This window comes from Cinclus cinclus, chromosome 4 (genome assembly GCF_963662255.1).
Source record: "Cinclus cinclus chromosome 4, bCinCin1.1, whole genome shotgun sequence".
In the NCBI taxonomy this organism is placed as follows: Eukaryota; Metazoa; Chordata; class Aves; order Passeriformes; family Cinclidae; genus Cinclus; species Cinclus cinclus.
This window is the reverse complement of record NC_085049.1, coordinates 49,873,854-49,889,758: the sequence shown is the minus strand read 5'-3', so window position 1 is coordinate 49,889,758 and position 15,905 is coordinate 49,873,854. Positions and strand designations below refer to the sequence as shown.

The window sequence follows — 15,905 nt, the reverse complement described above, 5'->3', positions numbered from 1 at the left end:
TGGCTTAGTGTTTCAAACACAGACACCTCTCAGATCCAGCTGCATTACATCCATGCTTAGTTCATGTCTAGAAGTTGCCAGTTCTGGGTCATTATCAGACCAGAGCTAAGTTAGTCTCAGGACGAGTCCCTCAATTGTGTCTTCACCAATGTCTGTTTAGATTCCCCTTTATTATAGGGTATACCATTTTTTTTATTGCTTTGGCAAAGGAAGAGACAGAAACCTCTCCTTTTGTATGTTAGATGTTTAAAAGGATGTCAGAAATACTGAAGAATTGGGAATAGATTGGGAGTACATTAAACAGGAGAAAGAGCTGTACTGTTACCTGGTGTGTTCTGTGCTTTTTCTATGCCTGTCATTGTACTTCACTGTTATTGCCCTTCACAAAAAGGCAGAGTTGCATCTTTTTGTCCCAACACATAGCTCTACATATTTAACATTTCTTGATCCATTTTTAGACATGAACTTCTGGAAGAGGCTCGGAGAAAAGGTCTGCCTTTTGCACAGTGGGATGGACCAACAGTGGTTGCCTGGCTGGAGGTAAGTGCTGGCCATAACTTCAAAATGTGAGTTGCATTTGTAGACTGCTTCTGTGTGCTTGTCCTTACAAATCTTAAAAGAGACTGCTACAGCCTCTTCCTCTCTCCCATGCACTGTAGCATCAGCACTACACAGGTTTTGACACTGGGTGCTGAAAATTACAGACTAGAGCTGAAAAAAGTAAGAATTGCACAGCTGGATGAGAACCAGAAATGCGCTTTAATCCCAAAGTTTTTAAATCTTTGAATTACCCAGTCTCTAAATGTCTAGAAACTCCACAAAAATGTAGAATGATGTGCTAATTTTAAATAAATGTAAAGAATTTGTAGCTTTCTGAATTTCAAAAACATAACGGGGAAAAAAATGTTCCTCTCACCCTTTTCATCTGCAGAGTGGGAGATCCAGGTTGAAATCTCTCTGATTTGACAGGCAGTGCCTCCACAACTGAAATACAATGTAAAGAGAGCTGTTCTTTATTTGGAGGACCTAAAGGAAAGGGTTTTGGAAATCAAGAAGAAAAACCATTCAGCAGAGCTGTCATCAATTTTGACAAAGTAATCAACGAATGTTTTAGGTGAAGGAACTACTCAAAAGAAACTTGCATAGATGCTGAGGGGAGAAGGCAGAAAGTAAGAATATTCTTATACAAATCCAAAGTCACTTTTACATGGCAAGGCTGTAACACTTCAGTGCAGATACAAACTCTTTGTTGGCTCAAAGAACAAGTGTCTGTTCCTTACTGTACCAAGCATCTCTGCCAATTCACAACTTTTCTCTTTTTTTTCTGCTGTAGCTCTCATCCATTGATCATCAGTTAGACCTTGTAAAGTTTTTCCCTTCAATAGAAAAAAGAGACCCCTCTCCCAACCTTTGACAGAAATGCTAGTTAATAAATGAAAGATGAGAAATGAAAGCAGCTAATGTCCACAAAAATTTTGCTTCACATTGGAATTGCTAATTGCTAATGAAAAAGACAACATGAAAATTGCAGAAAGTCAGTACAATAATTTATATATGACCTTGGAAAAGAGGATTATATCCTCATTCCCAAAAAAAAATATCTCTGTTTCTATGGAACAATCCTTAATTTGGCCACTGCTTTACTTTTTCATATGACTTTAAGAGTTCGATAACCAGTTTTATATCAGTCAGAAATATTTAGTATTACAATAAAGGCTGATTTGCTGGAGACATCAACATACAAAGGTCTATAATTGCTGAATACCTCATCTTTCAAGGTGATTTGCAGTTTCAAGCACTTTTTGACAAGTTAAGCCCTATTTTTTTTTTCTCTTGATTCTTTTCTTAAAAATAGGGTATGCTTCCCACTGCCTAAGAGAAGGGCTGTAAAGAGAAATCAGGATCTATGAAGTTCTTGGGGAATATGATGGCAGTAGCACAGGAGAACTCAAAATGAAGTTAGTGTTGCAGTAGTCAGTGCGGATTGGATACTGATGATAAAAAGATAGGAGGATAGGAGTAGTGTGTTTATCCAGTGAGCATCAGAGCATTCAGTCAGCAGATGGACACTGTGAGCACTTTGTACTCTCCTAAAGAAAAACGTGTCATTTCAACTAAAGTAAATATTACAGGAGAAAAAGACTCAAATTTAAGAACTATATTGTGAAATTTTTCAAACTTTATAGGTCTTTTCAGCATTAACATTTATTTTTGTTGTTTTTATGTAGCATAGATATAGTTGAGAAATATTTTAAGAACTTTGTGCTGTCTTAAGTAATTCTGGAAAAGTATATTGATCTTGATATCTGAGATTTCTGCCTAGAATGATTTCTGTGTTCACTTTTTAGAGACTGTTCATCCAATATAATTTTCTGCTAGACAGCTGTTTTGTTGAAGAATTTACTTATTTTGTTAAAGAAATAATTTACCTAATGAGCAGCAAATAGTTTAATCTATTTCTGCTGGGTGAATAACTCCCAGTGTTTGTACTTTTCTGCTTTTCAAGTGCATGTGTAAAAAAAGTTAATTTCAAAATAAATTAGGCGATGAAATACATTTTGAAGCTATGCATGGTTTTCTCTTGGCCATTGAAGTGCAGCTGGGTGTTAGTGACATAATTTTTTTTTGTTTTCTTTTTTTTTTTTTTTTTTTTTTGCTTTCATGAATCTTCTATTTTTTTTAACAGTTTGCTGGAATCCAATCATATTTTTAAGGTTCAGTTTAGCATTGGATGGAGGGTAGTGTCTAATCCCATCAGTGGGAAGGACTTACTCAAACACAATGCATTTCTCAACCTCTGTGCTACTTCAGGACTCAAAGCCTAAGGGAGCCTTTTGCAACCTGACAGTCAAGTCTGTTTTCCCTGTGACATAAAAGTGACCTAACAGCTGTCTTTTATGGAAATATTTCCCAGATAAAGTATAAACCTCTTAATAACCACACATTTCTTGCCCCTACTGTGCCAAATTAAATGAAAATCCTTTCAATTTGTTGCTGCTTTTCAATTTTTTTTTGGTGAATTCTCTCATTTCCTTGACCTTGTGTGCTCTTTTAATAAGTCTTTATTAAGAGAAAATAAAAAAGACAACCAATGGAATCAGCTAATTCTGATGGCCTGTTTGAGATGCACCTAGCTAGATCTTTGTTTTGCACTGTTATCCCTAAAATTGCAGTGATTATGGCATTCACTGCTTATGTTTTTCTCACAGGCTCTGTTAAGCATAATGTACTTCATACCATGATTAAAAAATTTCACAAATATGTATCCCTGATATGAAATTACCTCCTTTGGGAAAAAAAGAGCTGTAAACACTGACAGTCATATTAATGAGGCAGCATAAAATGAGAAAGCTGAGAAAAAAAAGAATAATTCCCACTCAGTAGGTCCTCTTACAAAGAAAGAATAAGTGGTGAAGGAAGGGGCTGTTGCTGGCCTGGGCTAGTAAGACAAACATAAGGAGAGGAAAAGTATATAAGTACACATCTTCTAAATCCAGATGTGATGGAGCTCTGCTCACATTTTGCTGCACCTTCTAACCAGTATACCTAGCTGGGATGTGACACCATACCAGACTGTTCCCAAATTTACTGTAAAGTCTGCTTTTTACTGTCAACCTGATAGGTTGATTATTTGAACTGGGCTTGGTTAATTTGTACACAGAAAATAAAAGCTGAGAAATGCAAGATTGTGCCTCTTGAGTACACCATGTTAAAAAAAGAGAAAGCCGTTTTAGTACAAAAGTGAAAAACTTAATTCCTCCTAGATGATTTTCTGTACATAAGATTATCAGATAGGCAGTAACACTGACTTGGTCGTTAAAAATCTGGGAAAGGAGTAACCCAGGGGATGGAGACAGCCCTAAAAATAACTCAAAACATGCCTTGCTTTAAAGTTCTGATTACAGTAAAACAAAAGGAATCCACATTAAATCATGGAAATTTCAAAGGTTTTGAAACAATTTTGTTTTATTAAAGACTATGATGTTCATACTAATTTGTGTGTGTGACCATGCTTATTCAGATTGATAGGTGTCCCAACAATTAATTATTTAATATTGGTCATTAATTAATTTATTATTAGTGGTCATGACACCAAGCCTGACAGAATTTAAGAAACTTTTGGACAATGCTCTTGGCACATGATGTGATCTTTGAGGCTATTCTGTGCAGAGCCAAGAGCTGGACTTCGTTATGCCAATGGGTCCCTTCCAACTCAGGATATTCTGTGATTGTAATTTCATTTGAGAAATGAAAGAGTGCTTTGGATGAAATGTCCTTTCTCTTGACAGCTCTGGCTAGGCATGCCAGCCTGGTACGTCGCTGCCTGCCGTGCCAACGTGAAGAGTGGAGCTATCATGTCTGCTTTGTCCGATACTGAGATTCAAAGAGAAATTGGAATCAGCAATCCTCTTCATCGCCTAAAACTCCGATTAGCAATCCAGGAGATGGTATCACTGACAAGTCCATCAGCACCTCCAACATCCAGAACAGTGAGTCCTGTTCAGCTAGTTTTTTCTTCCCCGCTTCACCCTACAGGAGTCTGCAGAAAAACTTTGGTAGTACCAGAGTGGTTCTATGATAACTCACACTTCACAATCAGTGAGAACTGTCTAATCAAGGCTCAGAACTACCTGTTCTTCACTTGCTTGATTGTTGATTGCTGATGTTTTTCTTTTATCAGATATTCGATTTTTTTTAGTCATTGTTTTGATTATTCTTGATGTTATCTAAATTAGTATGGAGCATCTTGTTTGTAATTTTGCCTTTATTTTTGCCTTTCTCTTCCTTCAAATCACCTGTACCAGCCTAATCAGATTGCGTTTCTCTTTTTGTTTATTTGTTTTCTTTCTTTATTTCTATTTTGGGGGTGGAGGGGAGGCAGGTGTTGGGACAGGTTACATAGGAACACGGGTCTTTTAAGTCTTTTTCCCATTCCCCCTTTTTGTACCCTTTCAAATGTTACCTAATATAAGTCAGCTGGCTTTAGGTTCTTCATGCTTTTAGGAGAAGCAGTGATTGGAGGTGCGAGAGGAGCGTCTGGAAAGCAGAATTGGAGCCTGTGCATTCAGTGAGGAAGGAAAAGAAAGTGGTGGCAGAAAGGAGGGAAGCAAGTAAAGATACACAGAGATACAAGTCTGAAAGGAAAGGGGAATATATCAAAAAGAGCAAGGAAATAGATCGGGGAAAGTAAGAATGAATGTGCTATACATAAAAAGCAGGAAACACAAGCCAAAGTGATGAGGACAAAAAGAAACAAGATAACAAAAGGGAAGCTTTTAATGCTGAAATATGCTGATGGTAATGGCAATGAAAGAAGCAATGAAGTCTAGCAAAGAAGAGTCTTGGGCAGATGGCAAATGTGGCAGGGAAGTGAAGGAAAAAGACTACTACTCAAGTAGTGTAGCTCAGATTTCTACTAGCAAGGCAATAATAATAATAATTTTGTAATATGTTACCTTCATTAAATGTATGGAGAATCTTTTAGTGGAAATCAGAATTCAGATACCTTTGTGAGGTACTGGATCCACTGAGCTACATAACTGGGCAGCAGCATTAATATTGCTATTGATTGCCCTTTTATCTTCATGTTGCTCATGTTCTTCAAATATTGTAGTTCACTGCCTAATACTTTCTTCCCTGAAAACAGTTTTTTGGGTCATTACCATGGTAATATTATGAATTATAATGGATTATACCGAAGTAAAGAAGTAAAGTCTCGATATGATGTTTGAATTACTACACAGAATTTTTATTTTAAAAGCATAAGAGGATATTTCAAAGCAAAAAAGCATTTGCACTCATGAAGTGAGAAAATATTATATTCAAGCTAAAAACATTGGGAATACTTTTTGCCCTTTTTTTTTTTTTTTATTTTTTAATTCTGCCTGAGTTTAATTCTGCCTTTCTGCACAAAAAGCTGCCCTGCCCTGGAACATGCATTTCTGATTCCCCAGTCTTTCTGCTTCCCCTCTTGCTCAGGACAGGAGTTAATTTATTTCAGATCTTTAGAAAACATAGCACACATCCATGCTCCCTCCCTGACTTTCCTCATTGTCCTAGTACTCATTTGATGAAAAACAATAGGATGACGAAAAATAGCTTCACAAGTGAATTATCTTCACATTTTTGATTTACAGAAACATAGTAGAAGTATTCATTATTTAGATTACAATATGAGCATGTGATTTGTGCAGAATATTTAGGCTGGAAAATCTCTGGGAGCTGAAGCTTACCTCCGCACAGAGCTGCGAGCTAAAGATTGCATTTGCCAGTTGTTTATGAAATGCAGTTTTAATTATTATTCTTTCCTTTGTGGCAGTGCACTGCTGGATTTCATCCATCAGTTCTAGTTGTAATACTCCATCACATCTGTTCAGAAGCCACTAATGAAAGATACAAACCAAGTTGTCTAAAGTTGTCTCTAGTTGCAGCTCGGTAGAGGCAAGAACGTGGTTGTGCTGATGGTGATGCGCTGCTAACTTACAGTGGTGCTGCCTTTCTTCTTTACCACTGCTTACCTAATATGGATCCCACCTGCCTTCCTGTGGGCCTTGTCTGTAGCCCTCAGGCAATGTTTGGGTGACCCATGAAGAAATGGAAAATCTGGCTGCTCCAGCTAAAACGGTTAGTCATTCCACTTGCACTTAAAATGGTTTTGGTGCTCAAAAGAGAACAGAGAGTTCCTGCTTTAACACAGACACCATGTCTTCTGTAGGATGCTTCCCAAAGCATCCTTCAGAAAGTTGCAGGGAGTAATGAAATTGAATTTAAAGAACAGCTATCTTTCAGCAAAAGAATTTATAAATGGTATTGCCATCACAAAAAATTGTGTGACCCTGAAACCAGTATTGGACTTTTAGAATATGTAATAGTTTCAGTGCCACTGTGAAACCTCATTTAATGAAATAAAATTGTCATGGTTACAGGTGCAACATGTCCCCTGTAATCTACTCCCTCTCCTTCTAAATGGTGTTTTGTATTTGCTGACATAGAAATAAGAAAAGGCTTAAAAATTGTGAATTACACCATGTTTTCATTAATGCTGAGTCTTTCTTGTCCATACTTGGGTATTCATGATCTTTGATTTCAGGTGCATGGAGAGTGTCATTTATTCATTGATTTTTGTCAAACCTCTCCCTTAAGACTAAAGTAAGACTTATCTTTTTTTTTTCAGTTTGGAATATATGTTATTTTAGGTTTTGGTTGTTAACACAGTATCATAACTCCATAAAAGTACTTGTAAAACATGATACAATTTTCCAGTGAGATGTCTGAAAAAAATTATCGTCAGTTTGGCAAACTTTATAGTCAGCCCAATCTATAAATGTTGGGAGAGGTACTGGAGCTAAATTTTGATGCAACAAAGAATTATTTCTTCAAATTTTATACTTGTTATAGTATTTAAAGTTTTCTCACCAGCATTAAGGAAGCCAATTCTCATATTTTCTTTTAACTGAGCTCATTTCCAGTTTTATTATTGTTGGTAAAGGTAAATGCAAATAGAACAGCACTGAACTGACAAGAAGTAGAGTTGATCCTGTTTAACTGGCCAGCCAGAAAAATATATTTTTTTCCATTTAAAAAATTATGTAAATAGCCCTTTTACAATACATTCACAAGAAGATAGCTTTTTATTGTGATTGTTTCAAAATCAAACTAGAAACAAAACACTACATCACCAATGCACAATTTTTTAATTAAATGTTTGTGTTTTAAGTGTGAAATTGTGAAGAGTGTTTAACTAATGCTATAAAATTTCACCAGGATATAATGATTTTCTGTGTTGAAAACTCAGTTACATTTGACGGTTTTGGTAGTGTAATTTTTCAGATAGTTTAGCCCAGGACATTGCCACTAGACAGTGTTATTTTATTCATGCATTTTATGTATATATTTTCATTTTCATTGATATGCATGTGAAAATCACATCTCTTTACAACTAATTTTTATTGTCCTTTTACCTGCTTTACTAATTGCTTCCTGGTGATAATACAGAAAGAGTCTGAAGAAGGCAGTTGGGCTCAGGTATGATCTTTCACAATACTTTTTAAAAGTGAAATTTAATAGCAATGTAATTGGGTGCATCAGTATGCATAGTGAAATATAATATTGTGACAGTACCTCAATGATTGAATTATTATTTACATATTTTAGAGTTCTTCTCAAATAATATATTCTCTGGACAGTTTTGTTAGGTAAAGCATAAAGAGGTACATATGCTGTGAATATTTTTCACAGAAGAATTAGAACATTCTAGGGACATATTCTATCTCCTATCTAAAACTGTGTTAAGAGTTTTAGAGAGTAAGTATTTTCCTCATTTTTCAGAATAGGACAATTAAATATGCCATGAATTTGAGAGCTAACTTTTTAAAAATTATACTGATTTTTTTTTTTTTTTAGAACAATAGTACAAGTCACACTCAAGTATCAGTCCACAAATAATATTGAATAATTTAGTTAGAACTGTTATTTAGCTACATTCTTAAAGTTCTCTAATATAGGCACACTTACACTATCTCGCTATCTTTACTGATGACATTCCTTTTCTCTTCAAAATCTCCCAAGAATGAGACATAAGGGGCGTATATTTTCCCTCACAGATAATATATCCATCTGGCTTTAATTGTGTTAATCATTTTTTTATGACACTAAAAACAAAACCAAAGAGATAGGCTTGAAAATGATCCTGAGCATGATCCTGTTGAGGAAGTGTAAATCTTGCCACTTATTAGTTCTCTGTTCTGTTTTGTAATACAAAATAATTAAAAACAGTGAGATGTAAAAATCTATTTTGCATCTTAATAGGGCAATCCATATAAAAAAAGCTCAATATGCATGGCTTTTCATATAGTCCCTTCCTCACCCTGGTGAAATTTCAGCTGAACAATGAAGCCTGAGTATTAGTTTCTAGGAGGAACATGGATTGCTCCTATCTCGATTAATTTCTTGAGCTCTACATATGATGGATTTAGGTTTAAACTGTCCACAGCTGAAAATAATCTCATTTAAATGTTAGCTTGAGTACCAAACAACTGAAATTTACTTTTAGTCTCCAAAGAACTTCAGGTGTGTAGCCATGAAGTGTCATTAGATCCTTTTATAAATGTATGAAATACTTTCTCCCCACAAACAGTAACAAGCCTCAGTGGATACCCTGGAGCCATGTTTGTATCACCAGTTCACAGTTCAGGGTTTGCCTGGCATAAGTATTCTAGAAGGTCAATTGAAAGCAAGTAAGAATATGAATTGATTTTGATCAAGTGTTGACAACTTTGCTTGCATTTAAAATTCAAAATTGAAAAAAAAATCCTTAAAACGTAAGAAAACAAGATACAACAGGGAAAACTGCTATCTGTATCTCACAGTGGCTCCCTCTTCCAGTGTTAAAACAAAGCCAAACCAGAATGACAATTTTTTTAACTTTTTTTTTTTAGACACATTTTATTTGCAGTCTGTGGTGCAGTCTTGAACAAATTCAGTAATATATTCCCCTTCTCCACTTTCTTCTGTCTGTAGACCCTGGCTTATGGTGATATGAACCATGAATGGATAGGTAACGAATGGCTCCCCAGTCTGGGTTTACCTCAGTACCGAAGTTATTTTATGGAATGCCTGGTGGATGCAAGGATGTTGGACCACCTGACGAAGAAAGATCTGCGTGTGCACCTAAAAATGGTGGATAGTTTTCATCGGTATGTTGGCATAAAGAATACACCTATAAAAATTCTTAGGTGTCTGCTCTAGTGCTCAGTGCTGCACAAAATAAAAACACTTTCTTTTGTTGTGGTGTGGAAAAACATACTGAAAGGAGAGGGCTGACTGTCAGAAATCTGAATTGAGAGAGATTCCTTTAGTAATAGCAGCCACATTGCAATTATGTCTCTCAAAACCAAGATACTGGTACAGATAAATTTTGCAATGAACAGGGAACCATTAATATATCAATAGAGTCTTGACAATACAGAAACAGTAATAATTTAAATGGTGTGAAGTATCAGAAAGTGTTAGACTAAGCTTCAAAGCCCTGAGATCTCATAATAATGAAAAGCTATTGTGTGTAGCACATAAAAGCTGTTAACACTACAAGCAATTTGACAGTTGTTGGGTTACCTAGGGATATAGCTAGGAAGCTAAATTGGAAATATGGAAATAAAGGCATTTAAACTTTAGGGAGAATGAGGTTTATGTGACAAGAAGTGGATTTCTTTTTAATATACTGTCTGATTTGTCACTTTTTAAAAGCCTGATTTCACAAAACATTTCATGGCTCACAAGGGCTGACCTTTTCTGAATAGTGCTTTTAACGTTTTGGGTTTCTTATGCTAAAACAGTTATTCAAACATACTCATTTTATTTTTTTCCATTTCATTCCTGAAGTCTGTGGAGTTTTTTACTGGTTTTGCTCTCCTCTGTTCTCAAGATTTCCTACATGGGCACTATGAAACACCTCATGTGAAGTGCAGGAAATACATCCTACATATGGTCACATCTTCAAAATTATCATTATTAACTCTGTAAATGTTTCTCTTTAAATAACAGAACAAGCTTGCAATATGGAATCATGTGTTTAAAGAGGTTGAATTATGATAGAAAAGAACTGGAAAAGCGAAGAGAAATGAGTCAGCATGAAATAAAAGGTGATAGTTCCTGGGAATGAATACTGGGAATGTTTCTTCTTTTGAAGCTTGACACTGTTAACCCATTGTCATGCCATTTTAGCAAAGCATTTAAGCATGTGCTTTAAGCAAAACTTACATAAGTTCATCTTTCTTTAGAACAAATCCTATCTCTTTAAATTAGGCACAGTTAAGTACTTTGCTAAATTGGGGCTGCAGTTCTGAATGGTGGTTTGACACACACATTTTGCTAAATTGAATTTTGGGTATGGATCTTATCTGAACCTCTTTCAGGTTCAGAAACAGAAGGCCAAACAGTGTGCAGCTCAGTGGGATGTGCTGGGAGCAACACTAAAAAATGGGAGCACTTAGGGCCTTAACACTATGTTCCAGCTTTAGAAAACCTTTGCCTTTGATTTCTGACGTCAGAACGTGTAATAGAAAATGCTGCTTGGAGGGGTGACCACTGAGTCAGTCAGTTGATGGGTACATAAGAATAGTTCCTAACAAAACTGGCCTTATTAGAAAATTTCACAGCTGATTCTGAAGATTTTTTTTTCAGTGTACAGCTCTCTAGAGCAGTTGCAGGCTCACTGCAGGGTTCTTTTTTGTAACAATTAGGGTGGCTGGGATTTTTTCACCTAGCAGAAATGAATCCTTTGATTCTTTGAGCTATTCCAGCTCTAGTGACTACAGCAGTTAGCACTTCTCAAGTACAATGCTGATTAGAAGAGCTAAATAAAAAAGTTGAAGGGCTAGAGTGCGAGTGTGCATTTGCTCAAGGCAAATGATGGCATGCACTAATGCAAAGACTTTGCCTTGGATGTGCAGGCATTAGTGCCAGTCAGCCCAAGTGGGTCTAGCTGGACACTGACATAGGGGAATTGGGTATTGGTCTCAGATTCTGGTGTGGCTTCAGTGCTGGTTCCTGCTAGGGCAAGGGTAATAATTCATAGCCTCATTCACCTTGTCATGCATCAGTCAGTTATTCATGGTCCCAGGCGGGATTTGCTCTCTCCCTGCCACCTTGTTTCAGCTGATCCTGACCCCAAAAAGTGAAATGCTCTCAGCCAGGCAGTGGAGAAATCCTGCTCCCAGAACAGCCACAGCAGCTGGACTGGTAAAGGTTCAGAAGCTTCATCACTAAGTAAAGAAAATTCAGTACTATGTCTCCCACTAAAAAGATCAGTATAAGTAACTTTTTAAAAACTCTTACAGGCAGGACAGGATAATTTTCAGAATAGCCCAGTCTTCAAAAATGGTTTCTCAGCTCATTTTGTTGCCTCAGCTTTATATTTGGTATGACCTTAACAACTCTACCAGCTTTCTGTACTAAAAGTAGTTTGTCTCTAAAATTGTGAACTAATCTTTTACTTTATGGAATGTTAGTATATGACAGATGCTGACACAACTCCCAAAACATTTAATACAAAACTCCCAAGTGAAGCCTTGAGGGATGGATTTTTTTCCCGTGCCTTTGCACTGTAACATCTTGCCTACAAATTGAAGAGGTTCATATAGGAAGTGGGAGGAATTGCATTATGGAGATCCCCTCTGGAAGCACATTTCTCCTTTGGAAACATTATTATTTGAAGACAGTTAATCACATAGAGTTTCTGAATAGGAGGTAGTAAAGCTATATGAATAGTGCTGGCATTCCTCATGTATGAAATAAAGCAGTAAGACATCCACAGTGCATGCACAGCTAAACACATGCACCTGTACAGTTTGGAAGTTATCAGGTATCAGGAGACTGACCTGGTGCTATGTCCTTACAGATGTGCTGGTATGGAGCAATGATCGAGTCATACGCTGGATACAAGCCATTGGCCTACGAGATTATGCAAATAATATTCTAGAAAGTGGTGTACATGGTTCACTTATAGCACTGGATGAAAACTTTGACTACAGCAGTTTAGCTTTATTATTGCAGATTCCAACACAAAACACACAGGCAAGTTTGCTTATGCTACTTCTGGTTTATCTGTACCCATTTTTACCTTTTATTAATCTTCAACCATTTTAATTGTTTACTTTGGTATCTCTAGGCACGGCAGATCCTTGAGAGAGAATACAACAACCTTTTAGCACTAGGAACTGAAAGACGACTTGAGGAAGTAATTAATTTTATTTTCAGTATTTATAAAATATCACAGTAAAACATTAAATTGAATGCATGAAGACATGTTAATTTTCATGTTGTTAAAAAGAGTCAGTTACAGCTTAAAAAAAAAAAAAGTTAGGGATACCCATGAAGGTTTCTAAAGTAACCTCAGTTTGGTTAGATATGTGTGTCATCTTAGATGCTAAATTTGACACTGCACTCTTACCTTAAGATGAGCACTTTCCAGAGAGGAAACATGCAGAGTGGAGTGGCAGTTTTGCTGGCTAGAGCAGGTGGTAGGGGATGTGGGTGGGTGGGATGCCTGTGCAGTCTATTCTTTAGGACACTTACACCTTTTTTAAAAATAAGACCCAAAAGTTTTGGTTTGTTCTTCATTGCTATTTTCTTCAAAGTTCTTCAATGTTAATAAATATTAATAGAGTGTGATTGGAGCAGTTATCTGGGAAGAGGAATCTCAAATCCAACCAAGGAAATTATTTATCTTAATGTAAGAGTCCAGTGCAAAAATGTTTAAGTCTTGGACTTCTGCACATGGGGAGAAATAAAACTTTAAGGACTTGCTGAAAATGTCAGAGGCCTATGAATTCTATGCATGCGTTTGGGTGTTTAATCCTTTTTCAGTACTTCATGAAATTCAGTAATAATGCATATTAACCTCCTAATGCAGTAACAAACCACTTTCTGACGCCGTGTAAGAAAGATTACTTTAGCTGATACTAAACCCCTTGACCATATCAAGCCAAAGACTTAAGAAGAGTTTCCCACCCCAGCATTTAATATTTCTAAAGCTCTTACTTTTACAAGCATGTCTCAAACACGTTACAGTGACTGGACGCAGTGCAAGAGAGCAGGGTAGTTGTTACGGAATACATTTGGCAGTGGTAGAGATAGCACACGGCAGGAGAGTTAATCGAGAAGTTTCATTTTGCGTTATCAAAACCAACCGTGTGTTGACAGAGCGACGACAAGAACTTCAGGCGTGGCCCCTCCTGGAGACGGCAGTTCCCCCCACGCGAGGTTCACGGGATCAGCATGATGCCAGGCGCCTCGGAAACGCTGCCCGCCGGGTTCCGCCTCACCACCACGTCAGGGCAGTCGCGGAAGATGGCCAGTGACGGTATGAGCTCCTTTCTGCACTTCCTCTTGGAAAGCACGAGGCTCGGCCTAGAATTCCAAGCTGACTTTTAATGCGTGCCTGTCTCACACCAAAATAATTGTGTTCATTTAACTAGGATGAAGCAAAGCTGGGAGAGTTGAATTAGGGAATGGAAATTGGCATAGTATTGATTTTTCTTCAGGTTTGTTTCAGACTGGCAGTATTTATTTTAAATACAAAAAAAGTCCATCTCACCATCCTACAGCTGTAAAGGAGACAATCAAAGACAGGAATTTATTTACTAACTTTCAACTGAGTCTAAATATAATATCTAAGCTATTTTTTCATCCTATTAGTCTCTCTAGCAGGTGGAGTAAAGTGTGTTTTAGAGAATGCAATTAGAAATGGCTATCACCTTTATTTTCCTATTTTACTTTTGAACTAAATAGCTTAGCCTTGACCACAAATAACTGAAGTTGCTGACAGTCACCAGCAGATGAGTAGTTAGCAATTGCTGAAATTCAGGCACTAATTGAGTTACTATATACCAGTCTTAATTTTCTCTGAAAATCTTTTGATTTCCAAAAGATACACTAACTAAGAAATGAGTGGAAATTTAACAAGAAGATCATAATTAAAAAGTAACTAAAATTAAAAAATCATTGTAAGAGAGCAGGGAAAGAAATCCTATCACAGCTATTCCTTCAGGTATATAGAAGATAAAGCCAAGTATACCTGCCTAAAGTTATGAGAAATACTAGTACACCAACTGCCCCATTTAAAATACTGCCATTTATTTCATCATGACAGGATTTAGGTCTACAAATAGACTTAAAGTAACTGAATACACTGACTTGTAGAGATCACATCCTGTAACTTGATAATGAACTGGGTATGACCATATTGCCACCTAAACTCCATTGAAGTTTCTCACCTTTAAAAACAGTAGTTTATAGTTGAAGTTACAGATGGAATAATTTGATTGCATCACTGAATTCCACTGACTCCTAGCTTCCATGGCATTTCCATAACCCACATTACTGTAGTATATAAGAACCTTATGAACATTATAAACAGTGGAATTCATCTTCTAGTCACTGTATGATCTAGAAGATGATATTCCCATTTTACAGATGTGGAAATAAGGCACAAGGCAGATTTAGTGATTTACTTGAGGTCTTCCAGACAGTTAATTCTTGAGCCGGGTATACTGAACTCAGTAGACTTAAAGGGAAGTAATTCTGAAGACCTAAATCTTCATCCAGGGTTCCTATCTCGCAGCAGTAAGACTGCAGTAGTATTTATAGAGCATGACAGGTAAGAGCATTAGGACTTACAGCAAAATAAAGACAAAACTGAGTTTTAAACTGTATTCACTTTAGACAGATTCCAACAGTACACCAGCCATGAAGAAGTGCTGAGTTTTGAACCAGACCATGGCCGGATCACATTTTAGAAAGTCACAGAGCAATTTAACAGCCACCCTTCCAGCAGTAAACAGACTGATGTATTTTACTGATGATTCTAAAGAGGTTCTGGTTTGTTTCCTTTTCTTCTTTCCTTCCCAATTGCAGTTGCTTCATCACGACTGCAGAGGTTAGACAGCTCAACAGTTCGCACATACTCATGCTGACAAGGCCTAGCAAAGAAGCCAGCACTGAATTGTTGTGAGTATTCTGTAGGGGCCATCATGAAAGTTCTCTATAACTATATGCTACAACCCACATTATCCAAGCACAAACCAGCATGGAGCAGAGGACATAACTAAGGACTCACTAGGGTGGTCATTTGGTCATGACAACAGTCTTAAGCTCAGTCCAGAGGACACTACTAACCATATTTTGGGGAGAAGGCACAAAAAATGAATTTACTTTATGAGAACTTGAAAGAGCTCTGCTAGGAGCTGGAAGTGGGGGCAATGCTACTGAAGCAAAAGCAATTTATGTGGGTTTTTTTTGTTTTTTTGTTGTTTTTTAGTTTGCTTGTTTTGTTTGTTTGTTTTTTATTAAAGCTATGGCTCAATTTAGAACATCAGGTAGCTGCATAAAGTTAGAAAAATACTTAC

At 36.8% G+C, this 15,905-nt stretch overlaps 1 protein-coding gene across 7 annotated transcripts in view; it reads left to right on the top strand.

The window, feature by feature from the left end:
- Positions 1-15,473, top strand: part of PPFIA2 (PTPRF interacting protein alpha 2) — a 264,534-nt gene extending 249,061 nt beyond the window's left edge. For 5 of the 7 annotated variants that reach the window (XM_062491235.1, XM_062491231.1, XM_062491233.1 and 2 more), the window contains 10 exons: positions 459-540; positions 4,290-4,490; positions 6,562-6,624; positions 7,996-8,025; positions 9,520-9,695; positions 10,543-10,640; positions 12,398-12,573; positions 12,668-12,736; positions 13,702-13,861; positions 15,415-15,473. In XM_062491235.1, coding sequence (XP_062347219.1) covers positions 459-540; positions 4,290-4,490; positions 6,562-6,624; positions 7,996-8,025; positions 9,520-9,695; positions 10,543-10,640; positions 12,398-12,573; positions 12,668-12,736; positions 13,702-13,861; positions 15,415-15,473 — 1,114 coding nt within the window. The remainder of the gene's footprint in view (positions 1-458; positions 541-4,289; positions 4,491-6,561; positions 6,625-7,995; positions 8,026-9,519; positions 9,696-10,542; positions 10,641-12,397; positions 12,574-12,667; positions 12,737-13,701; positions 13,862-15,414) is intronic. The other 2 variants (XM_062491236.1, XM_062491237.1) reach the window with 1 other exon arrangement.
- Positions 15,474-15,905: the final 432 nt, after the last annotated feature.